The 20,753-nt window shown below is 39.4% G+C and overlaps 1 protein-coding gene across 1 annotated transcript in view; it reads right to left on the bottom strand.

The window, feature by feature from the left end:
- Nucleotides 1-5,707: 5,707 nt before the first annotated feature.
- The window catches only part of COLEC12 (collectin subfamily member 12), a 194,240-nt gene continuing 179,194 nt past the window's right edge, over nucleotides 5,708-20,753 (bottom strand). The window contains exon 10 of the mRNA XM_086682574.1: nucleotides 5,708-7,154. Coding sequence (XP_086538700.1) covers nucleotides 7,135-7,154 — 20 coding nt within the window. The 3' untranslated portion in view covers nucleotides 5,708-7,134. The remainder of the gene's footprint in view (nucleotides 7,155-20,753) is intronic.

Here is a 20,753-nt window from a genome sequence, read left to right as displayed (position 1 = left end):
CCATCTATGCTTCCAACCTTCTATCAGTTCATCATCCATTTCTCCATCATCCATCTGCCCCTATAGCCAAGGGGGAACACAAATTCCTTGATTTTGGAGATATTTGAATTGATTTTGTTCCTTTTGGGGAGATATAATTCAATTGAATAAAAAGTTAAAGGCTAGTGTACTGCATCAAAGTTTTCAAACTTTTTTTTAAACAGTGAATCTCGAGGCACCTGGGTGGTTCAGTCAGTTGAGCATCCAACCCTTGATTTCAGCTCAGGTCATGATCTCATGGTTCATGGGTTTGAGCCCCACATCAGGTTCTGGGCTGACAGAGTGGAGCCTGCTTGGGATTCTCTGTCTCCCTCTCTCTCTTTCTGCCCCTCCCCCACTCACGTGCACACACTCTCTCAAAAATAAATAAGTAAACACTAAAAAAAACAGTGAACCTCAAAAGAAACCTTATATATGAGATAAATACATAGCCATCTGAAAAGTGATCTGGAGTTCCATTTGCTCTGCAAATACCCATCTCCCAACTACTGTGACAACTTCACAAGATCCCTTGGCTCCCCAGAGCACAGTTTACAGACTGCTGTACTTTGGTATAAAGCAAAGTATTGATGATGTGGTTTGGGTGGTGGATCTTGTGGGGGATTAAGGGAAGGGAGAGTTCACTGGAGCTGGAGACTTTGGAGGAAGTGTTTTGAAGATGGGTATGTCTTGTTTGAAAGGGAGTCATGTTTGAACCAGGAGAGTTGGGGGACACACTTCTTGGCAAGGTAAAGGACAGAGATAGGATGAGTAAAGGCCCTGGAAGGGGAGATGGGGTAGAGGCAGAAAGGGTGTCAGTCAGGGTCCAATAAGGAAAAGGTGGCATAGTCAAGCTGGGTATTGAGGAGAGTGTAATGATGGGGTGATTGAGAAAGCTGCAGCAGGTTTAAGGAAAACAATAAAAGTGGAATCTTGGAGCTAGTGTATCAGCAAGCCATTACTAGGGGTAAGAGGAAGTTGCTACTCCTGGACCCAGGGACAGAACTGGACCACCTAACAGGAGGTGTGGCCTTTGGTAGAGAGGTCCCACCTATTCCTGGTGACCTTCAAGGAAGAGACGAGGGAAATAAATACCCCACTTAGCTCTTTCTCTTCTCCCAGTGCGTCTCATTGTCCAAACCAATTGGAAGCCAGGGAGGCCCTCTTCAAGGTGATGACAGATGTACAAGAGGGCAGACCGTTACTTTAACACTTCTCAAGCCGTTGGTCATGTCACATCTGCCAATATTGGCCAAAGCAAGTCATGTGGCTGAGCCCAAGTCAAGGAGCAAGAAGGTCCCCTCCTCTCAGAGAGATGGGGAAATTGCCAGGTTGCGTGTGAAGAAGTGGAACCAGTAATTCAGCCTATCAAAATTTCCCTTAGGAGGATGAGGTAGAAAATGGATTGTGCAGGAGGGGGATTAGTGTGAACAGCTTTGGGTGGTACAACTTCTATTTGTACTCCCACCCCCACCATATCCATCCTCCCTTCCTTTTATCATAATAGAATTTTTAGCTTGACATGTGACTGTATTTCACAGCTGAAGACAGTTTTTCCTAGCATTCCTTGCAAGTAAGTAAGGCTATTTGACTAAGTTCTGGGTGAAGAGATGTGAGTAGAAGTGGTATATACGATTTCTGCCCTTAAAGGGATTAATTAACTTCTTTTCCCACCCTCTCCCCCGAGCCTGCTTCCTGGAATGTGGATGTATTGCTGAGCCCTCTTAGATCATGCTTGCTTCAGGATGGCAGAGCAAGAAGACTGCAGGAGGGCGGCTCCCCGGGTTGCTTATGTACCTATAGTCAGGTGCAAGGGAAAGAAGCCTCCAACTTTTTAAGGCTGCTGCTATTTTGGGTCTTTATTTCATCAGCCAAATCTGTAATTAATACAAATTCACAAAAACCTCTATTCCTTTGATACCCAATGGAAGGGATAACACAGAAAGAGGTACAAGTTTTTTTTTTGTTTTTATTTTTTTCAGTCTTACTGGTATAAGGGAGAAGAGATCTTATAATTTTAGTTTTTCACCATGTTATCCCTATCTAGTATTTTGAAAGGATGCATTATCAGTGAGCTAGTTGCTGATGCAGTTTCCCTAATGATACTGGGACAGGTAGTGACAGGTCTGAACCAGTTCTGGACAATGCTGGTTCTGTATGTGAGTGGAGGGCATGGCAGGCAAAGAGAGAAATGAGGGGAGAGAGCTCTTTGCCACTTGAGTATGTGTCATAACCAGGAAGTAGAGAGCAAGATTCCAACTTGGGCCCATTTGGCTCCAAAGCTCATCTCTCTTCATTTGGCACTAATTATATCAGAAAACTGGGAGAGGTCCAGCTACTCTAGAATCTAGAGTGGGTTCTTCAAACTAGCCTCTTTGGACATCCATGGCATTGGGGGCCTCTTTGCTAATTGACGTTGAAGACAATGGTCTAGCACTTTTATCTAAACTGTGCACATCAGGATTCCTACATTCTCTCTCTGGTCCTGTTAGAGAGAGGTAATCTTGGTGGTTTGAGATTTCTTGTGGCAAAGAACAAAATACAATGGGAAAAGCCTAGGCTCTCAGGAAGGTCCTGGTTGGGAGTATAGAAGACAGTATGGAGGGGTGGAAGCTAGGCAGCCATGAGTTCAAATCCCAGTTCTTGGAAGATTATTTAATCAGTCCAATCTTTAGTTTTCTTGCATAAGGGTTGGAAATAGTATATGTCAACTTCCTAACCTATAGTAGGTGCTACTATAGAGCCAGCACTTTGTGCTTGTTAATGTCAGGCCTGGCCTGGCTCCTGCTTCATGGCACAGGAATTAATTTTAAGAAGCTTGTAACTCCCTGCAGCTTCCAGCCATGATTTGGTGGGTCTTGGCAATTAGTGACATGTAAAGAATACACAAAACTCTGGTGCCAAAGGTTAGGAGACTGGTCAAAGGGCAATTCTCCATACCTGGCCAAGAAGACTAAATTGAGACCCTTGGTTATGCCCATTTTATGACCTGTCTGAATGAGTTGTTAGCAGAAGTCTCTACACTGGCAGCTTCCTCCTGCTCAAGTTGCACAGGTGACCCTGCTTTGCAAACTGAGGGCTAATGTCCTTGGATGGAGTTTGGAGGCTGGGACACAATCCTGACTATGGCAGGCTGGAGTGGACTGAGATAGTTTATTCATAGACCATTCATTGAAAAATATGAAAACCAGGAGTCCTGTCTCTGGGGAATTAATGTTAGTTTTCTTAAGCCTGCTTTTTTCTGGACTTTTGCTCAACTGGGCATGCTATATACTTATTTGAACAAGGATATCTTGGAGGAGAGGAAAAAGGATGAACAGGTGACGCAAAATCTTTTCAACATCTGCTATGTGACTTATCAAATAAATATGACACCATGCCATTAAGGGATTCTTCTCAGGAAAATGGAACTGTTGTACAGAGAAACACCTCAAAAAGACTGAAAAGTCTATCTGTACTTGTAAAATTGTTGAGTATAATGGTAAGAAAAGAGATGCTCCATCACACTACCATTTAGAAAAGGTTTCTAAAGTTCTTCCCTGACTCAGGGCCATACTTGGGTAATAGAATGAATCTGTTTTACCATCTGATTCTTTCCACTCTATCTTCCATTCACGTTGATGGACTGATACAAATATAATAAGCATACATCCAATATACTGGATGTATAATAACCAACTTTTAGCAACATGAATCCCTTCATTTCTCTTGCTTGGCTTCTTCTACTCTTCAGTTCTTTTAAGATTTCATAACTGACTGGCCACATTCACCTTTCTCTCTTCTCAATTCAGTAATTTTTAGGTCTCTCATCTAATCTGTAGATCATCTAACACATTGAAGGAGTTTTCTTCTGTTTCATCCAGATCACTTGTGCACAGTATTTGGCATGGAAAGAGGGATCTGCTCTACATTTTTTGGGAAAGGATTCAGACAAGAAGTGATGCTTGGGCTGAATCTTAAAGAAGGTACTCTCCAGGTATAAAATACAGGGAAGGAATCCAGGTAGAGTATGGGGGTGAGAAAGAGCATGGGAGAAAGTACAGGTGGCTTGGCAGGCTGTTTTGGTGCATGGGTGAGGGAGGGTAGGGTTGCAGCTGGAGGGAAGGCTGGACATGTGGTTGGGAACCTGGGATCCTTTTGAAGATTTTAGGCTAGGGATATGGGGTAGGATAGAGTTGGATTTTAAATTAAGAATGAGGAACCTGATCAGATTTGCATTTTTGAAGGCAACTATGACAGCAGTGTGGGCTAGGGACAAGTCTTCCAGTCATCCTGTTTCCTCAGTTTTGCATGAAGATTAGAGGAGATAATGTATGTGAAAATGCTAAACATTTAAACAATTATTCTTGTGTGACTTCTCTGAGTCATGAGTTAATATGCTTACTTTTTCAAGAAGAGACCAGCTTTGTCATCTGAGGCAAAAAACACATGCTTGGCATTGTTACCTGATTTATATAGCTCTCTACTTCCTTAAATATCTGGTTTTTAAAATGGGAGTGGCTATTACCATTTGTTGTCTACTTTAGCTTACATTTTAACTCCTACAAGTTGGAAGGGTGAGAGGAGATTCATAATAGAAGGTAATAGAAAAGAAAGGGTTTTTTCCCCTCCTGGTTGTGCATTCATTCTTTTAAGAACCATTAGAAAGAAAACTGTGGGGTGCCTGGGTGGCTCAGTTGGTTAAGTGTCCAACTCTTGATTTCAGATCAGGTCATGATCTCTTGGTTCTTGAGTTAGAGCCCCGCATCAAGCTCTGTGCTGACAGTGTGGAATCTGCTTGGGATTCTCTCTCCTGCTGTCTCTGTTCTTCCCTGCTGCATGTGCATTTTCTCTCAAAATAAATACACTTAAAAAAAGAAAGAAAATCATTCTCCTTCTCCTAGTGTGTATCAGGTTACGTACCTGAACAGACTTTATCATATCTCATTAAAATTCTCCTCCCAAAAGAGCATCAGTTGTGAGTAGGTGAACAGAAACCTGTTGTATAAAGAGCTAAATGTACAGAGAAGTACATAAGGTATCTTATAATGTGTGATATTCATCTGATTTTATTCAGTGTGTTATTAAGAGGGACCCCTGTTCCTCAAAAACAGAATTTCCAGAGCTCAAGTCAGAATCCTATCTCCTTAGTGATGGTGGGACCTAGGAAGTGGTGTCACCTCCTTGAGACCCTCCCCTTTTCTGTCAATGGGGGGGGGTAGCAAGGCCTGCTCGATGGGGCTGTTAGGAGGATGACGTGAGATGGTCTGACTGAAGTACTTCCCATAGTACCTGACAAATGACAGCACTGTAAGTTATGATTAGGGCTGGAGAGAACCATCTCAACTGAGAGAGCTAGCACTGTTCCCTTCTGATGATGGCATCACACATTTCAGTTGCTTCTGGGCATGAATATGAATTGACACTTAAAAAACAGGAAGAGGATGAAAAAGCAGATTGGGTTTAATCTATAAAAGGTCTTGAGGGATTGGGTTTAATCTGTGGAAGGCCTTGACCTGAGAAAATACTGGAGTCCAGTGCTTGCCTTGTGTCACAGGGCCCAGATGACGGTGAGTGCTGGCAACCTGACCAGGCCACGTGAACAGGACAGCAGGGCATAAAGGTGCGAGGAGATGGTCGTTTTCAGCTACAGAGATGGCATGAATGGTGACCAGGGGGTAAGACAACATAGTCCACACGGCTACAGGTGTGAAAGTCAAACTCTGTCTTTATTCTTTTACCATTTTATTTGGGATAGGTAGCAGCACTGCCTGGGGAGCTCCTTGGAAGGGGAGGAGAGGGAATCTGTTGGTTGGAAATCTTACCTTTGAGCATCAATTATATCTAATGCCTATTTTCAGCACATTTCATGTTAGACTTTTTGATGGCAAGTCAAGGTGTAGAAGGTAGATGGGCTCAGAGGAAAGGTTCTTTGCAACAGTTCAATGTAGTGGCCAAAAGTTTACTCTTGCATTTCATCATACGTGTACCTTGAAGTTATGTTTTTTGGAACCTGCCTTAAGAAAACACAAACTTTCCAGGTAGCATATAGCTGTCCCCATCTTGCTTGCATCTCTGCCTTGGTTGATGAGATGCCATACTTTGCTGACAGTCACTAGTGGCTCTGCTATTGGTCTGATATGAAGCACATTCATAACTCAGCCATAAAATAGGGCTTTCTAGATAGCCAGATTCTTTCCCAACAGATACCTCTCCACCACCCCTAACTCCACCAAAATGAAGTAGAAGCACATCCTGAGTTGACCACTTTCTCTGGGCCTGGCCAGGCACATAGTAAGAATGTTGGCTGGTGATGGGCTCAAAACACAGCCCACTTGACTGAGCCACGTATATGCTCAGGCTTGACCTACCCTGGCAAAATCTGCAAGGATATTTTTAGACATTTCAAGTGATTGACTCCTCTGAGGAAATGATACATTAAAAAAATATATATATACACACATATTTAATTTTTTAAAACCACAACTGAAAAATTTCTTTGCCAATGGGTAGAATTAAGTCTGACAAGAAACCCTAAGAGTTTTTTTTTTATTAGTACCATTATTGTTTTCTTTGGCTCCATGTATTATATTGGTAAGATGACAAAAAAAAAAAAAAAAAGAAAAGGAAAAAATTGTAAAAAGGCAAATATTTTGTACAAAAATACAAAGTTTTAAAAGCTCTTTAAGTATATTTCATATCATTACTAAGAGTTGGCCTATATATCTGTGTCTGCATATTTTTCTTACATTTGGGATTTTAGAAATGTATGGTACGTTTACACAGTATAGTTCTCCCTAAAGCTCAACAACCAATGATAGTCTTTTTTCTGATTGGAGCAATCCATACTTTGGAAGATGTGATTTGCATAACTGTGCAGTTACTGGCTGAAAAAAATCTATGTGATTCAGTCCATTTGCGTACTGAAAATCAATACATCATACTGGGGGGAACATTTTAGTTCTGAAATCCTTGAGTAAAGGAAGATGGTAAAGATAACTAGCTGTCAATTTTTTCAGTAATTTGTTTTCAGTGCTTTTTTTTCAATCTGGTGAGAAGATGATGCAATCAGAAAGAAGTATCCTTTGCCCTTGAGAACCATCTGAAAATCTGCTCTTGTTATTACATCACAGTCCATTATAATGCAGATGGTGGTACTACAAAAGAGGAAAAATAATGGGCGTTAGTTTTTCTTAAAGAATAACTATGTACAATTAAAAAAAAGGAGCACATATTTTTATAGGAAAGATTCCAAAATACATCAATTATTTTTTTCAAGAAATGCCTATAAGTTCATATCCAGATTAACTAAAAGGTAAATGTCTCCTTTAAGGAGTCCATTCTGGGCTCAACTTAAATCTCAAGTGGCCAAACAAGGCAAACAAATGACAAACCTGGGTCACTTCTCACCCTCTACTGTAATTCTTTTTTTTTTAATTGAATATAACTGACATACAATATTAGTTTCGGGTGTGTAATATGATTTGATATTTGTATACATTGTGAAATGATCACCATAATAAGTCTAGTTAACATTTGTCATCACACACAGGAAAAAAAAAATTACCTTTTCGTTTATATCCAAATTAGCATATAGTGCCATAATGATTTCAGGAGTGGAATCCAGTGATTCATCCTAACGAGTGTTCTCCTTAAGGCCCCTTGCCCATTTAGCACATCCCCCCACCCACAACCCCTCCAGCAACCCTCAGTTTGTTCTCTGTATTTAAGAGTCTCGCGTTTTGTGCCCCTCCCTGTTTTTATATTATTTTTGCTTCTCTTCCCTTATGTTCATCTGTTTTGTATCTTAAATTCCATGTATGAGTGAAGTCATAAGTATCTTTCTCTAGTTTCACTTCGCATAATATACTGTAGTTCCATTCATGTTGTTGCAAATGGCAAGATTTCATTCTTTTTGACTGCTAATACTCCATTTTGTAATATATATATACATATACACACACACACACACACATATATATATGTGTATATATATATATATATATATATACATACATACATACATACCACATCTTCTTTATCCATTCATCTGTTGATGGACATTTGGGTTCTTTCCATACTTTGGCTATTGTTGATAGTGCCACTATAAACATTGGGGTGCATGTGTCCCTTTGAAACAGCATACCTGTATCCTTTGGATAAATACCTAGTAGTGCAATAGCTGTGTCATAGGGTAGTTCTATTTTTTTTTAATCTAAAAAATTTTTTTTAATGTTTATTTATTTTTGAGAGAGAGAGAGAGTGTGAGTGGGGGAGGAGCAGAGAGAGGGAAACACAGAATCTAAAGCAGGCTCCAGGCTCTGAGCTGTCAGCCCAGAGCTTGATGCAGGGCTCAAACTCACGAACCGTGAGATCATGACCAGAGCTGAAGTCGGACACTTACCGACTGAGCCACTCAGGTGGCCCAGGGTAGTTCTATTTTTCATTTGCTGAGGAACCTCCATACCATTTTTCAGAGTGGCTGCACCCCACCAGCAGTGCAAAAGAGATCCTCTTTCTCCACATCCTCACCAACATCTGTTGTTGCCTGAGTTGTTAATGTTAGCCATTCTGACAGGTGTGAGGTGGTATCTCAGTTTGTATTTCCCTGATGATGAGTGATGTGGAGCATTTTTTCATGTGTCGGTTGGCCATCTGGATGTCTTCTTTGGAGAAGACATATTCATGTCTTTTGCTCATTTCTTCACTGGATTGTTTTTTTGGGTGTTGAGTTTGATAAGTTCTTTATAGATTTTGGATCCTAACCCTTTATCTGATATGTCGTTTGCAAATATCTTCTCCCATTCTGTTAGTGGTTTTATCTTTTTGCTAATTAAACAGCTTTGCTGTGCAGAAGCTTTTTATCTTCATGAAGTCCCAATAGTTCATTTTTGCTTTTGTTTCCCTTGCCTCCGGAGACATGTTGAGTAAGAAGTTGCTGTGGCCAAGATCAAAGAGGTTTTGCCTGCTTTCTCCTCGAGGATTTTGATGGCTTCTTGTCTTACATTTAGGTCTTTCATCCATTTTGAGCTTATTTTTGTGTATCGTGTAAGAAAGTGGTCCAGGTTCATTCTTCTGCATGTCACTGCCCAGTTTTCCCAACACCATTTGCTGAAGAGACTGTCTTTATTCCATTGGATAGTCTTTCCTGCTTTGTCAAAGATTAGTTGGCCATATGTTTGTGGGTCCATTTCTGGGTTCTCTATTCTGTTCCATTGATCTGTGTGTCTGTTTTTGTGCCAGTACCATACTGTCTTGGTGATTACAGCTTTGTAAAACATCTTAAAGTCTGGAATTGTGATGCCTCCAGCCTTTGTTTTCTTTTGCAGGATTGCTTTGGCTATTTGGGGTCTTTTCTGGTTCCATACAAATTTTAGGTTTTGTTTTTTTTTTTAAGCTCTGTGAAGAATGCTGATGTTATTTTGATAGGGATTGCAATGAATATGTACATTGCTTTGGGTAGTATCGACACTTAACAATATTTGTTCTTCCAGTCCATGAGCATGGACAATTTTTGCATTTTTTTGTCTTCTTCAATTTCTTTCATGAGCTTTCTATAGTTTTCAATGTATAGATTTTCACCACTTTGGTTAGGTTTATTCCTAGGTATATTATGGTTTTTGGTGGGAAAAAATTTTTTTATGATGGCTTTTTTATGTTTATTTATTTATTTTGAGAGAGAGAGAGCACAAGCCGGGGGGGGGGGGGGAGAAAGAGGGAAAGAGAGAATCCCAAGCAGTCTTTGCACTGTCAGTGCAGAGCCCAATATGGGGCTCAAACTCCTGTATCGTGAGATCATGACCTGTGCCGAAATCTGGAGTCCAATGCTTAACCAACCGAGCTACTCAGGTGCCCCTAAGTTTTTATTTTAATTCCAGTTAACATATAGTATTACATTAGTTGCAGGTGTATAGTATAGTGATTCACCCAGGGCCCATCATGAGAAGTCCACTCTTTAATCCCCATCACCTATTTCACCCTCCCACCACCAACTTCCCCTCTGGTAACCATCAGTTCTCTATAGTTCAGAATCTGTTTCTTGCTTTCTCTCTCTCTCTCTCTCTTTCCCTTCGTTCATTTGTTTCTTAAATTTCACATATGAGTTCAATCATATGGTATTCTTCTCTGACTTATTTCTCTGAGCATTATATCCTCTAGCTCCAGCCATATCATTGCAAATGGCAATATTTCAGTGTTTTTAATGGCTGAATAATATTCCTTTGTATTTATATATATACTGCACATTTATCCATTCATTAATCAATGGACACTTGGGCTGCTGTTGTAAATAATGCTGCAATAAACATAGAGGTGCATATGTATTTCTGAGGTAGTGTTTTCATGTTTTTCAGATAAGTGGCCAGAAGTGGAATTATTGGATAATATGGTAATTGTATTTTTAATTTTTTAGGAATCTCTATGCTGTTTCCCATAGTGGCTGGTATATTCCTACCAACAGTGTACATGGATTTCCTGTTTTCCACATCCTTGCCAGCACTTGTTTATTTCTTTCTGAGCACAGCCATTCTAACAGGTGTGAAGTGATAGCTCATTGTGGTTTTGATTTGCATTTCCCTGATGATTGTGATGTTGAGCACCTTTTCATGTACCTGTTGGCCATTTGTATATCTTCTTTGGAAAAATATCTTATTCAGGTCCTTTGACCCCTTTTAAATTGGGTTATTTGGCTTTTTGCTAATGAGTTGTTTGAATTCCCTTATGTATATTGGGTATTGACAACTTGTCAGATATATGATTTGAAAATATCTTCTACCATTCCACGGGTGGCTTTTTTTATCCTCATGGTTTTTATTCAAATCTTTTTAAAAAATTTATTTTTATCCCCGTATAGTTAACAATGTTATATTAGTTTCAGGTGTACAATATAGTGATTCAATAATGCTATACATTGCCCAGGGCTCATCATGATAAATATACTCTGTAATCCCCATCTTCTATTTACCCATCCCCCAACCCATCTCCCTTATGGTAACCATCAGTTTGTTCTCTATAATTAAAGAGTCTGTTCCTTGGTTTGTCTCTCTCTCTTTTCCCTTTGTTCATTTGTTTTGTTTCTTAAATTCCACATGAGTATAATCATATGGTATTTGTCTTCACTTACTTCACTAAGCATTACATTTTCTTGCTCCATGCATGTTACTGCAAATGGCAAGGCTTCATTCTTTTTTTTATGGCTGAATCGTAAATATACACCACATCTTTTTTATCCATTCATCTATGAATAGACGCTTGGGCTGCCTTTTCATTTTTTTGATGGTTTTCTTTGCTGTGCAGAAGCTATTTAGTTTGCTGTAGTCCCATTTGTTTATTTTTGCCTCTGTTGCCTTTGCTTGTGGTGTTAGATTCAAAAAAGTCATTACCAAGACTGATGCCAAGGAGATTACTATGTTTTCTTCTAGGGGTTTTATGGTTTCAGGTCTTAAATTCTTAATTCATTTTGAGTTAACTTTTGTGTATTGTGTACATTTCATTCTTTTGCACATGGCTGACCAGTCTGCTTAACACTATTAAAGAGACTGTCCTTTTGCTGTTGTATATTGTTGGCTTTTTTGTCAGTTAATTAATGATATATGTGTAGGTTTATCTGTGGGCTGTCTATTCTGTTACATTGATCTATGTGTCTGTTCTTATGCCAATACCATACTCCTTACTATTAATTCAATCTTACTACTAATCTGTCAGTTCACATATTCTGTTTTCTTTGTTATTCAGTCTTGGTAGGTTTATGTTTCTAAGAATTTATCCATTTTTTTCTAGGTTGTCAAATTTGTTGTCAGTAATTATTCATAATAGTCTCTTATGATCCTTGTATTTCTGTGGTATCATTTGTAATATCTCTAATTTCTGATTTTCCTTAAGTGAGTCCACTCTCTTTTTTTCTTGAAACTAGATAAAGTTTTGTTGATTTTATCTTTTAACGAACTCCCATTTTCACTGAGCTTTTATATTGTCTTCTTAGTCTGTATTTTATTCCTTTCTGTTTTGCTTTTTATTTCCTACCTTCTACTAACTTTGGACTTCATTTTCTAGTTCCTTGAGGTGTAAAACTATGTTATCTGACTTTTTCTTGTTTATGGAGGTGGGCATTTATTGCTATGAACTTTTCCCTTAGAACTCCTTTTGTTGCATCCTATAACTTTTGGTATGTTCTATTTCCATTTTCATTTGTCTCAAAGAATTTTTTGATCTTTCTTTTGATTTCTTCTTTGAGTAATTGGTAGTTTAGTAGCATGTTGTTTAATCTTCACATATTGGTGAATATCCCAGTTTTCTTCTTACAACTGATTTCTAGTTTCATACCTTTATGGTCAGAAAAGATGTCTGGTAGGATTGCAATCTCCTTAAATTTATTGAAATTTACTGTTTTGTGGCCTAATATGTGATCTATTCTGAAGAATGCTGCATGTTCAGTTGAGAAAAATATGTGTTCTGTTGCTTTAGGATGGAGTGTTCTGTAAATGTTGGTTAAGTCCTTCTGATCTTAAGGCTGATGATTCCTCATTGATTTTATTGTCTGGCTGATCCATCTATTTATGTAAGTGGGGTATTAAAGTCCCCTGCTATTATTCTATTGCTGCCTATTTCTCCCTTTAGGTCTGTTAATATGTGTTTCATATATTTAGGGGCTTCTATATTGGGTCCGTAAATATTTACAAATGTTATATCCATTTGTTGGATTGACCCCTTTGTTATTATCTAATGCTCTTCTTTGTCTCTTGTACAGTCTCTGTTTAAAGTCTGTTTGGTCTGATATAAATACAGCAACCCCATCTTTTGGCTTGTTTTCATGGTGTATCGTTTTCCATCCCTTCACTTTCAGTCTGTGTGTATCTTTATGTCTGAAGTGAGTCTCTTTTTGGCAGCATATACATGGGTCTTGTTTTCTTATCCATTCAGCCACTTTGTGTCTTTTGATTGGAGAATTTAATCCATTTAAAGCAACTGTTGATAGGTGTGTACTTACTGCCATTTAAAAAGTTGCTTTTTAAAGGGAATTAAAAGCAAAAATGAACCACTGGGACCTTATGAAGATAAAACTTCTGCACAGCAAAAGAAACAACAAAACTAAAAGGCAACCAACAGAATGGGAAAAGATATTTGCAAATGACATATCGGACAAAGGGCTAGTATCCAAAATCTATAAAGAACTCACCAAACTCCACACCCGAAAAACAAATAACCCAGTGAAGAAATGGGCAGAAAACGTGAATAGACACTTCTCTAAAGAAGACATCCAGATGGCCAACAGGCACATGAAAAGATGCCTAACGTCCCTCCTCATCAGGGAAATACAAATCAAAACCACACTCAGATATCACCTCACGCCAGTCAGAGTGGCCAAAATGAACAAATCAGGAGACTATAGATGCTGGAGAGGATGTGGAGAAACGGGAACCCTCTTGCACTGTTGGTGGGAATGCAAACTGGTGCAGCCACTCTGGAAAACAGTGTGGAGGTTCCTCAAAAAATTAAAAATAGACCTACCCTATGACCCAGCAATAGCACTGCTAGGAATTTACCCAAGGAATACAGGAGTACTGATGCATAGGGCACTTGTACCCCAATGTTTATAGCAGTACTCTCAACAATAGCCAAATTATGGAAAGAGCCTAAATGTCCATCAACTGATGAATGGGTAAAGAAATTGTGGTTTATATACACAATGGAGTACTACGTGGCAATGAAAAAGAATGAAATATGGCCCTTTGTAGCAACGTGGACGGAACTGGAGAGTGTTATGCTAAGTGAAATAAGCCATACAGAGAAAGACAGATACCATATGGTTTCACTCTTATGTGGATCCTGAGAAACTTAACAGAAACCCATGGGGGAGGGGAAGGAAAAAAAAAAAAGAGGTTAGAGTGGGAGAGAGCCAAAGCATAAGAGACTCTTAAAAACTAAGAACAAACTGAGGGTTGATGGGGTGGGAGGGAGGGGAGGGTGGGTGATAGGTATTGAGGAGGGCACCTTTTGGGATGAGCACTGGGTGTTGTATGGAAACCAATTTGACAATAAACTTCATATATTGAAAAAAAATAAAATAAAAAATAAAAAGTTGCTTTTTAGTTGTTTTATAGTTCCTTTCTAGTCCTTTCTTCTCTTCCTTTGTGATTTTATGACCTCCCCTACTGGTGTGCTTAGATTCTTTATCTATCAACTATAGGTTTTTGCTTTGTGGTTACCATGAGGCTTACATACAACTACTTAGCAGTCTATTTTAACTTGGTAACAAGTTTGCTTTCTAAAGCTCTACAGTTTTATTCCCACTTCCCACATTTTATTTTTTTGAGGTCCCATTTCATATATTTTTATCTTGTGTATCCTTAATTATTGTATAGTTATTTTTATTACTTTTGTCTTTGAAATGACTAATCCACCACCTTTACTATTTACCTTTACCATTAAAGTTTATACTTTGGTGTGTTTTCTTGTTCCTAATTAGCACCCCTTTTTCAGCTTCAAGAAGTCCCTTCGACATTTCTTGTAAGGCTGGTTTAGTGGTGATGAACTCTGTTAGCTTTTGATTATCTGAGAAACTCTATCTCTCCTTCAATTCTGAATAACTTTGCCAGGTAGCGTATTCTTGGTTGGAAGTTCTGTTCTTTGAGCATTTAAAAAAATATTCTTTGAATATATAATGCCACTCCCTTCTGTCTTGCAAAGTTTCTGCTGAAAAATCTGATAGTCCTATGGGGGTTCCCTTGTACATAACAAGTTTTTCTCTTGTTTCTTTTAAAATTGTCTCCTTGTCTTTAACTTTTGACGTTTCAATTGTAATGTGTCTTGGTGTTGGTCTCTTTGGGTTCATCTTCTTTGGAACTCTCAAGGCATCCTGAATCTGAATGTCTATCTCCTTCTGTAGGTTAGGGAAGTTTTCTGCCCACCCCCTTTTCTCCTTCTACAACCCTTATAATGTGATGTTAGTATACTTGATGTTGTCCTATAAATCCCTTAAGGTATCTTCACTTTTTTCCATTCTCTTTTTTTGTTACTCTACTTTGGTGAGTTCCACTGTCCTGTGAATTCACTGATCCTTTCTTCTGCTTCATCTATTCTGCTGTTCAACCCCTCTAAGATATTTTTTCAGTTCTGTTGTTATATTCATCAGCTCTGTGACTTCTGTTTGGTATTTTCTATCTCTCTGGAAGTTCTCATCATGTTCATCCATTCTCCCAAGTTCAGTGAGCATCTTTTTAAATAATTATCACTGAGGTATAATTGACATACAAGGTTATATTAGTTTCAGGTATACAATATATTGATTTGGCAATTCTATACATTATTTAATGTTCTCTATGATAAGTATAATCATCTGTCACCATATGATGTTCTGACAATGTTACTGGCTATATTCCCTATGCTGTACTTTTCATTTTGGTGACTTATTTACATTATAATTGTAAGTTTGTACCTCTTAATCTTCTTTATCTATTTTGCCCATCCCTCCAAACCACCAATTTGTTTTCTGTAATTAAGAGTGTTTTTCTTTGTTCATTTGCTTCGTCTTTTAGATTCCATATAAATGAAATCATATGGTATTGGTCCTTCTCTGAATTATTTCACTTAACTTAATGCCCTCTAAGTCCATCCATGTTGTTGCAAACAGCAAGATTTCATTCATTTTTTATGGCTGAGTAGTATTCCTCTGTGTGCATGTGTGTGTCTCTCTCTCTCTCTCTCTCTCTCTCTATATATATATATGCATGCACACACACACATCTTTATCCGTTTATCTATCAATGGACACGGAGTTGCTTCCATATTTTATCTATTGTAAACAATGCTGCAGTAAACATAGAGAGTGCATATATTTTTTCAAGTCAGTGCTTTCTTTTTCTTTGGGTAAATAGTAGTGGAATTGCTGGATCATATGGTAATTCTATTTATCATTTCTTGAGGAATCTCCACACTGCTTTCCACAGTGGTTGCACCAATTTACATTCCCAACACTGTGCACAAGTGTTCCCTTCTCTCCACATTCTCACCAACACTTGTTATTTCTTATCTTTTTAATGTTTATTTTTGAGAGAGAATGAGAGCAGGGAGGGGCAGAGAGAGAGAGGGGGTTTGAGGATCTGAAGTGGGCTCTGTGCTGACAGTGGATGCTTAACCAACTGAGCCACCCAGGTGCCCCTATTTCTTGTCTTTTTGATACTAGCCCTGGCTATTCTGACTGGGGTGATGTGACATCTCCTGATGGTTTTGATTTGCATTTCCCTGATGATCAGTGATGTTGAACACCTTTTCATGTGTCTGCTGGCCATGTGCATGTCTTCTTTGGCAAAATGTCTATTCAGGTCCTCTATCCATTTCTTAGTCAAAAAAAATTTTTTTTTTGGTGCTGAGTTGTATAAGTTCTTTATAGTTTTTGTATATTAACCCCTTAGATATATTATTTGCAAATATTTTCTCTCATTTACTAGGCTTTTAGTTTTACTGATGGTTTCCTTTTCTGGCTCTTTAAAGGTGGGGATTCAGTTTCCTATTGCCCTCCAGCTTCCTGGGGTTTTAGCCCCACTGATGTGATGTCCCTCCCATTTTCAGTTAGTCATAGTCAGGGTTTGGTTTCCAACTACATCTCTGTCCTTCCTACCTTTTATGATGCGGCCTCCTAGGATTAGTTATGAAAAGTCTGTTTTGCCACTTTTCAGGTTGTTTTCAGAGTTAAGTCACATGATGGTAGTTGCTATCTTGGTGTGCCCTTGCAACAAGGTGAACTCAGGATCCTCCTACTCTGCCATCTTCCCTGGTGTTCCAGTTAGCATCTTTATGACCATTACTATGAGCACTTTATCAGGTGTATTACTTATCTTCATTTTATGAAGGTTTTCTTTCCCCTGAAGTTTTATCTTGTTCTTTTGTTAGGAATATTTTCCTCTGTTTCTTCATTTTGCTTGACTCTCTCTGTTGGTTTCTATGTATTAGAGGAAACAACCACCTCTCCCAGTCTTTTTTTTTTTTTTTTTTAATTAAAAAAAATTTTTTAAATTTAAATCCAAGTTAGTTCACATGTAGTGTAATCATGATTTCAGGAACAGAATTTAGTGATTCATCATGAGCACACAGTGCTCATCCCAACAAGTGCCCTCCTTAATGTCCATCACCCATTTAGCTCATCCCCCCACCGAACTCCTCTCCAGCAACCCTGTTTGTTCTCTGTATTAAAGAGTCTCTCACAGTTTGTCTCCCTCTCTGTTTTTATCTTGTTTTTGCTTCCCTTCCCCTATATTCATCTGCTTTCTTAAATTCCACATATGAGTGAAATCATATGATATTTGCTTTCTCTGACTTATTTCGCTTAGCATAGTACACTCTAGTTCCATCTACATTGTTGCAAATGGTAAGATTTCACTTTTTTTGATCACCGAGTAATGTTACATTGTGTGCGTGTGTGTGTGTGTGTGTGTGTGTGTGTGTGTGTGTGTATGTATATATATGTAGCACATCTTTATCCATTCATCAGTTGATGGACATTGGGGTTCTTTCCATACTTTGGCTATTGGTGATAGTGCTACTAGAAACCTTGGGGTGCATGTGCCCCTTCGAATCAGCGTTTTTGTATCCTTTGGATAAATATCTAGTAGTGCAATGGTTGGGTCATAGGGTAGTTATGTTTTTAATTTTTTGAGGAACATCCATACTGTTTTCCAAAGTGACTGCACCAGTTTGTATTCCCACCAGCAGTTCAAAAAGAAAAAGAAAATTTCCTTTTCTCTGCATCCTTGCCAACATCTGTTGTTTCCTGAGTTGTTAATTTTAGCTATTCTGACAGGTGTGAGGTGTTGTCTCATTGTGGTTTTGATTCCTATTTCCCTAAGAATGAGTGATGTGGAGCATCTTTTCATGTATCTGTTGGCCATCTGGATGTCTTCTTTGGAGAAGTGTCTATTCATGTCTTTTGCCCATTTCTTCACTGGATTATTTGTTTTTGGGTGTTGAGTTTGATAAGTTCTTTATAGATTTTGGATACTAACCCTTTATCTGATACGTCGTTTGCAAATATCTTCTCCATTCCATTGGTTGCCTCTTCGTTTTGCTGACTGTTTCCTTTGCTGTGCAGAAGCTTTTTATCTTGATGAGGTCCCAATAGTTCATTTTTGCTTTGTTTCTCTTGCCTCCAGAAACATGTCTCGTAAGAAGTTGCTGCACCCAAGGTCAGAGGTTGTTGCCTGTTTTCTCCTCTAGGATTTTGTTGGCTTCCTGTCTTACATTTAGGTCTTTCACCAATTTTGAGTTTATTTTTGTGTATGGTGTAAGAAAGTGGTCCAGGTTCATTCTTCTACATGTCACTGTCCAGTTTTCCCAACACCATTTGCTGAAAAGACTGTCTTGATTCCATTGGATATTCTTTCCTGCTTTGTCAAAGAATTGTTGGCCATATGTTTGTGGGTTCATTTCTGGGTTCTACTCTGTCCTATTGATCTATGTGTCTGTTTTTGTGCCAGTACCATACTGTCTTGGTGATTACAGCTTTGTAATACAGCTTGAAGTATGGAATTGTGATCCCTCCAGCTTTTTCTTTTTCAACATTTTTTCTGGTTCCATACAAATTTTAGGATTGTTGTTTCTAGCTCTGTGAAAAATGCTGGTGTTATTTTGATAGGGATTGCTTTGAATGCGTAGATTGTTTTGGGTAGTATCAACTTTTAACAATAGTTGTTCTTCCAATCCATGAGCATGGAATGTTTTTCCATTTCTTTTTGTCTTCTTTAATTTCTTTCATAAGCTTTCTACCTTGTGTAGGCAGACACACATTGGAAGTCAGACATTCAGGCAATAGTGTTTAAAATATGCAAATATATACAGTCCTGTGGGACCATGAGTATAAGGTCTGCTGGCCACCAGAGCCAGGTGATCTGAAGGTGTACCCTCAGTGGCAGTTGCAAAAACCAAGGCTCTACGTGAGTATACAAGCTCCTTTCTGGGAGATACCAGTGGGCTTTCATGAGGCACAGGGAGAGTACAAAGTATCCCCCAGCCTCTGTTCCCTAGGAGCACCTCAGATGTGTGCCAAACCTGATAGGTTCCCTAGCCCACCACACATGTGTAAGAGCTGTCCTGGGTACCTAGCCCACCAGGAGATTCTGGTGCTCTGGAGCACAGCAGAGAGGATGGAGATAGTGACTGCCCTCTGAGGAGAGGTCTCTGGAATGCTTACAATCAGTCCTTAGATACGTGCTTAATTATAAGCCTGTGCCTCCAGCTGCAGCCATGATGATAAGCTAACAGGCATCTTTCACAGATAGACTGAGCTTCTGGGACTGTTACCTGTTGCTGTGCCCTGGGGGTGGTTGCTGTTTAACAACTCTTTCTCTGTTGGTATAGTCCTGTGGGACCCATGTCCACTGATACCAAGTCATGTAGAACTGTCCCCTGGTGGCAGCTGCAAAAATTAGGGCACCAGACAAGGGTCTAAGCTCCTCTTTGGGAGACACTGATGAATCTGAGTGACTCTGAGGGAGAGGGCAAAGACTGAATCCACCAGCCTCTGTTCCTGAAGAACATATGTATAGGCTCCTAGATGTGTGCCAAACCAGAGGCCTGTTCCTTAGGCTCCTGGACAAGCAAATAAGGCTTCTTTCACGGAATGACTGAGGGTGTCTTGCAGCCTGCTGTCTGTGCAGTGTCCTGGGGCAGTAGTCTGTCAAGAATGGTCTGATTGCTACAGTCCCATAGAACCCAGGAACCCAAGTCTCCCCGGCCTCCAGAGCTGGGTGATCAAGGGCAGTCCCATGGGCAAAAACCAAGGCACCAGACATTTATCTAGGAGATACTGGTGCCGTGGAGCAAGGCCGAGGGAGAGAGTAAGGATGGTGCCTGTCAGGTCTCAGACAGTATTCCACCAGGCTCCTAGATACGTATGTTAAGTTAGATGCCTGCCCCCAGCCCTATGCTTTAATATAAGCAAATGAGCTTCTTTCATGTAAATTCTGGGTGCAGTTGACTGCCTGTGAATTGGGCCGTGGGGTGGGTGAGTCCAAGTGTGCAGGCCCTTTAAGACCCCATTTCTCAGTTTGCTATAGCCTTGTGGGTCTCATGGATACAAGCCCCTTTGGTTTTCAAAGCTTGAGGTTTTGGGGGCTTGTTTCTCAGGTGCAAGTCTTAAAACTTGGGGTACCGGATGTAGGGTTCTCCTCCGGAAGAAGCTCTGGGTTTTGAGCTCCCCTCTGACTGAGGTGTCACTGTGCAGGAGGGTGGGATTTATGGCAAGATTGTGTCCCCGCCTCTCCTACCCGCTTCGATGTGGTTTTTGTTCTTGTTTGCCTCATGTGTAGCAGTTGCTCGGCCAGGCTTTAAGTTTTTTTCGGAGGCAGTTATTCCATATGTAGCTGTAGACTTGGTGTGTTTGTGGGACATGCCATCATGAATTGGAAGGGGTCATTTCTTGTTTAGATATTTGTAGTTGTCCCCTGGAACTGATCAGGCTGGGAGTTCTTTGTGAGTCTCAAGACCTGTGGCACTGGAGACTAGTGCCTGGTATTCAATAAATGTTGAATGGATGTATGGATAACTTGTGTCCTGGTTACTGTCAATAATGGTTTGAGCAAATGTATTTGAGGTTTTTGTTTACCACCACCGTTTTTATAAAGGCTTTATGAGATGTAATTCACGTATAAATTTTACCCATCTAAAGTATACAATTCAGTGGCTTTTAGTATATTCAAAGATGTGTAAAATTTAGAAATATCTAATTTTAGAACATATCATCACCCCCAAAAGAAATCCATACTCAT

This window comes from Puma concolor, chromosome D3 (assembly GCF_028749965.1).
Source record: "Puma concolor isolate L17-30 chromosome D3, mPumCon1.1.hap2, whole genome shotgun sequence".
Taxonomy (NCBI): Eukaryota; Metazoa; Chordata; class Mammalia; order Carnivora; family Felidae; genus Puma; species Puma concolor.
Note: the sequence above shows the minus strand (reverse complement) of the source record. Positions and strands in the feature narration are given on the sequence as shown.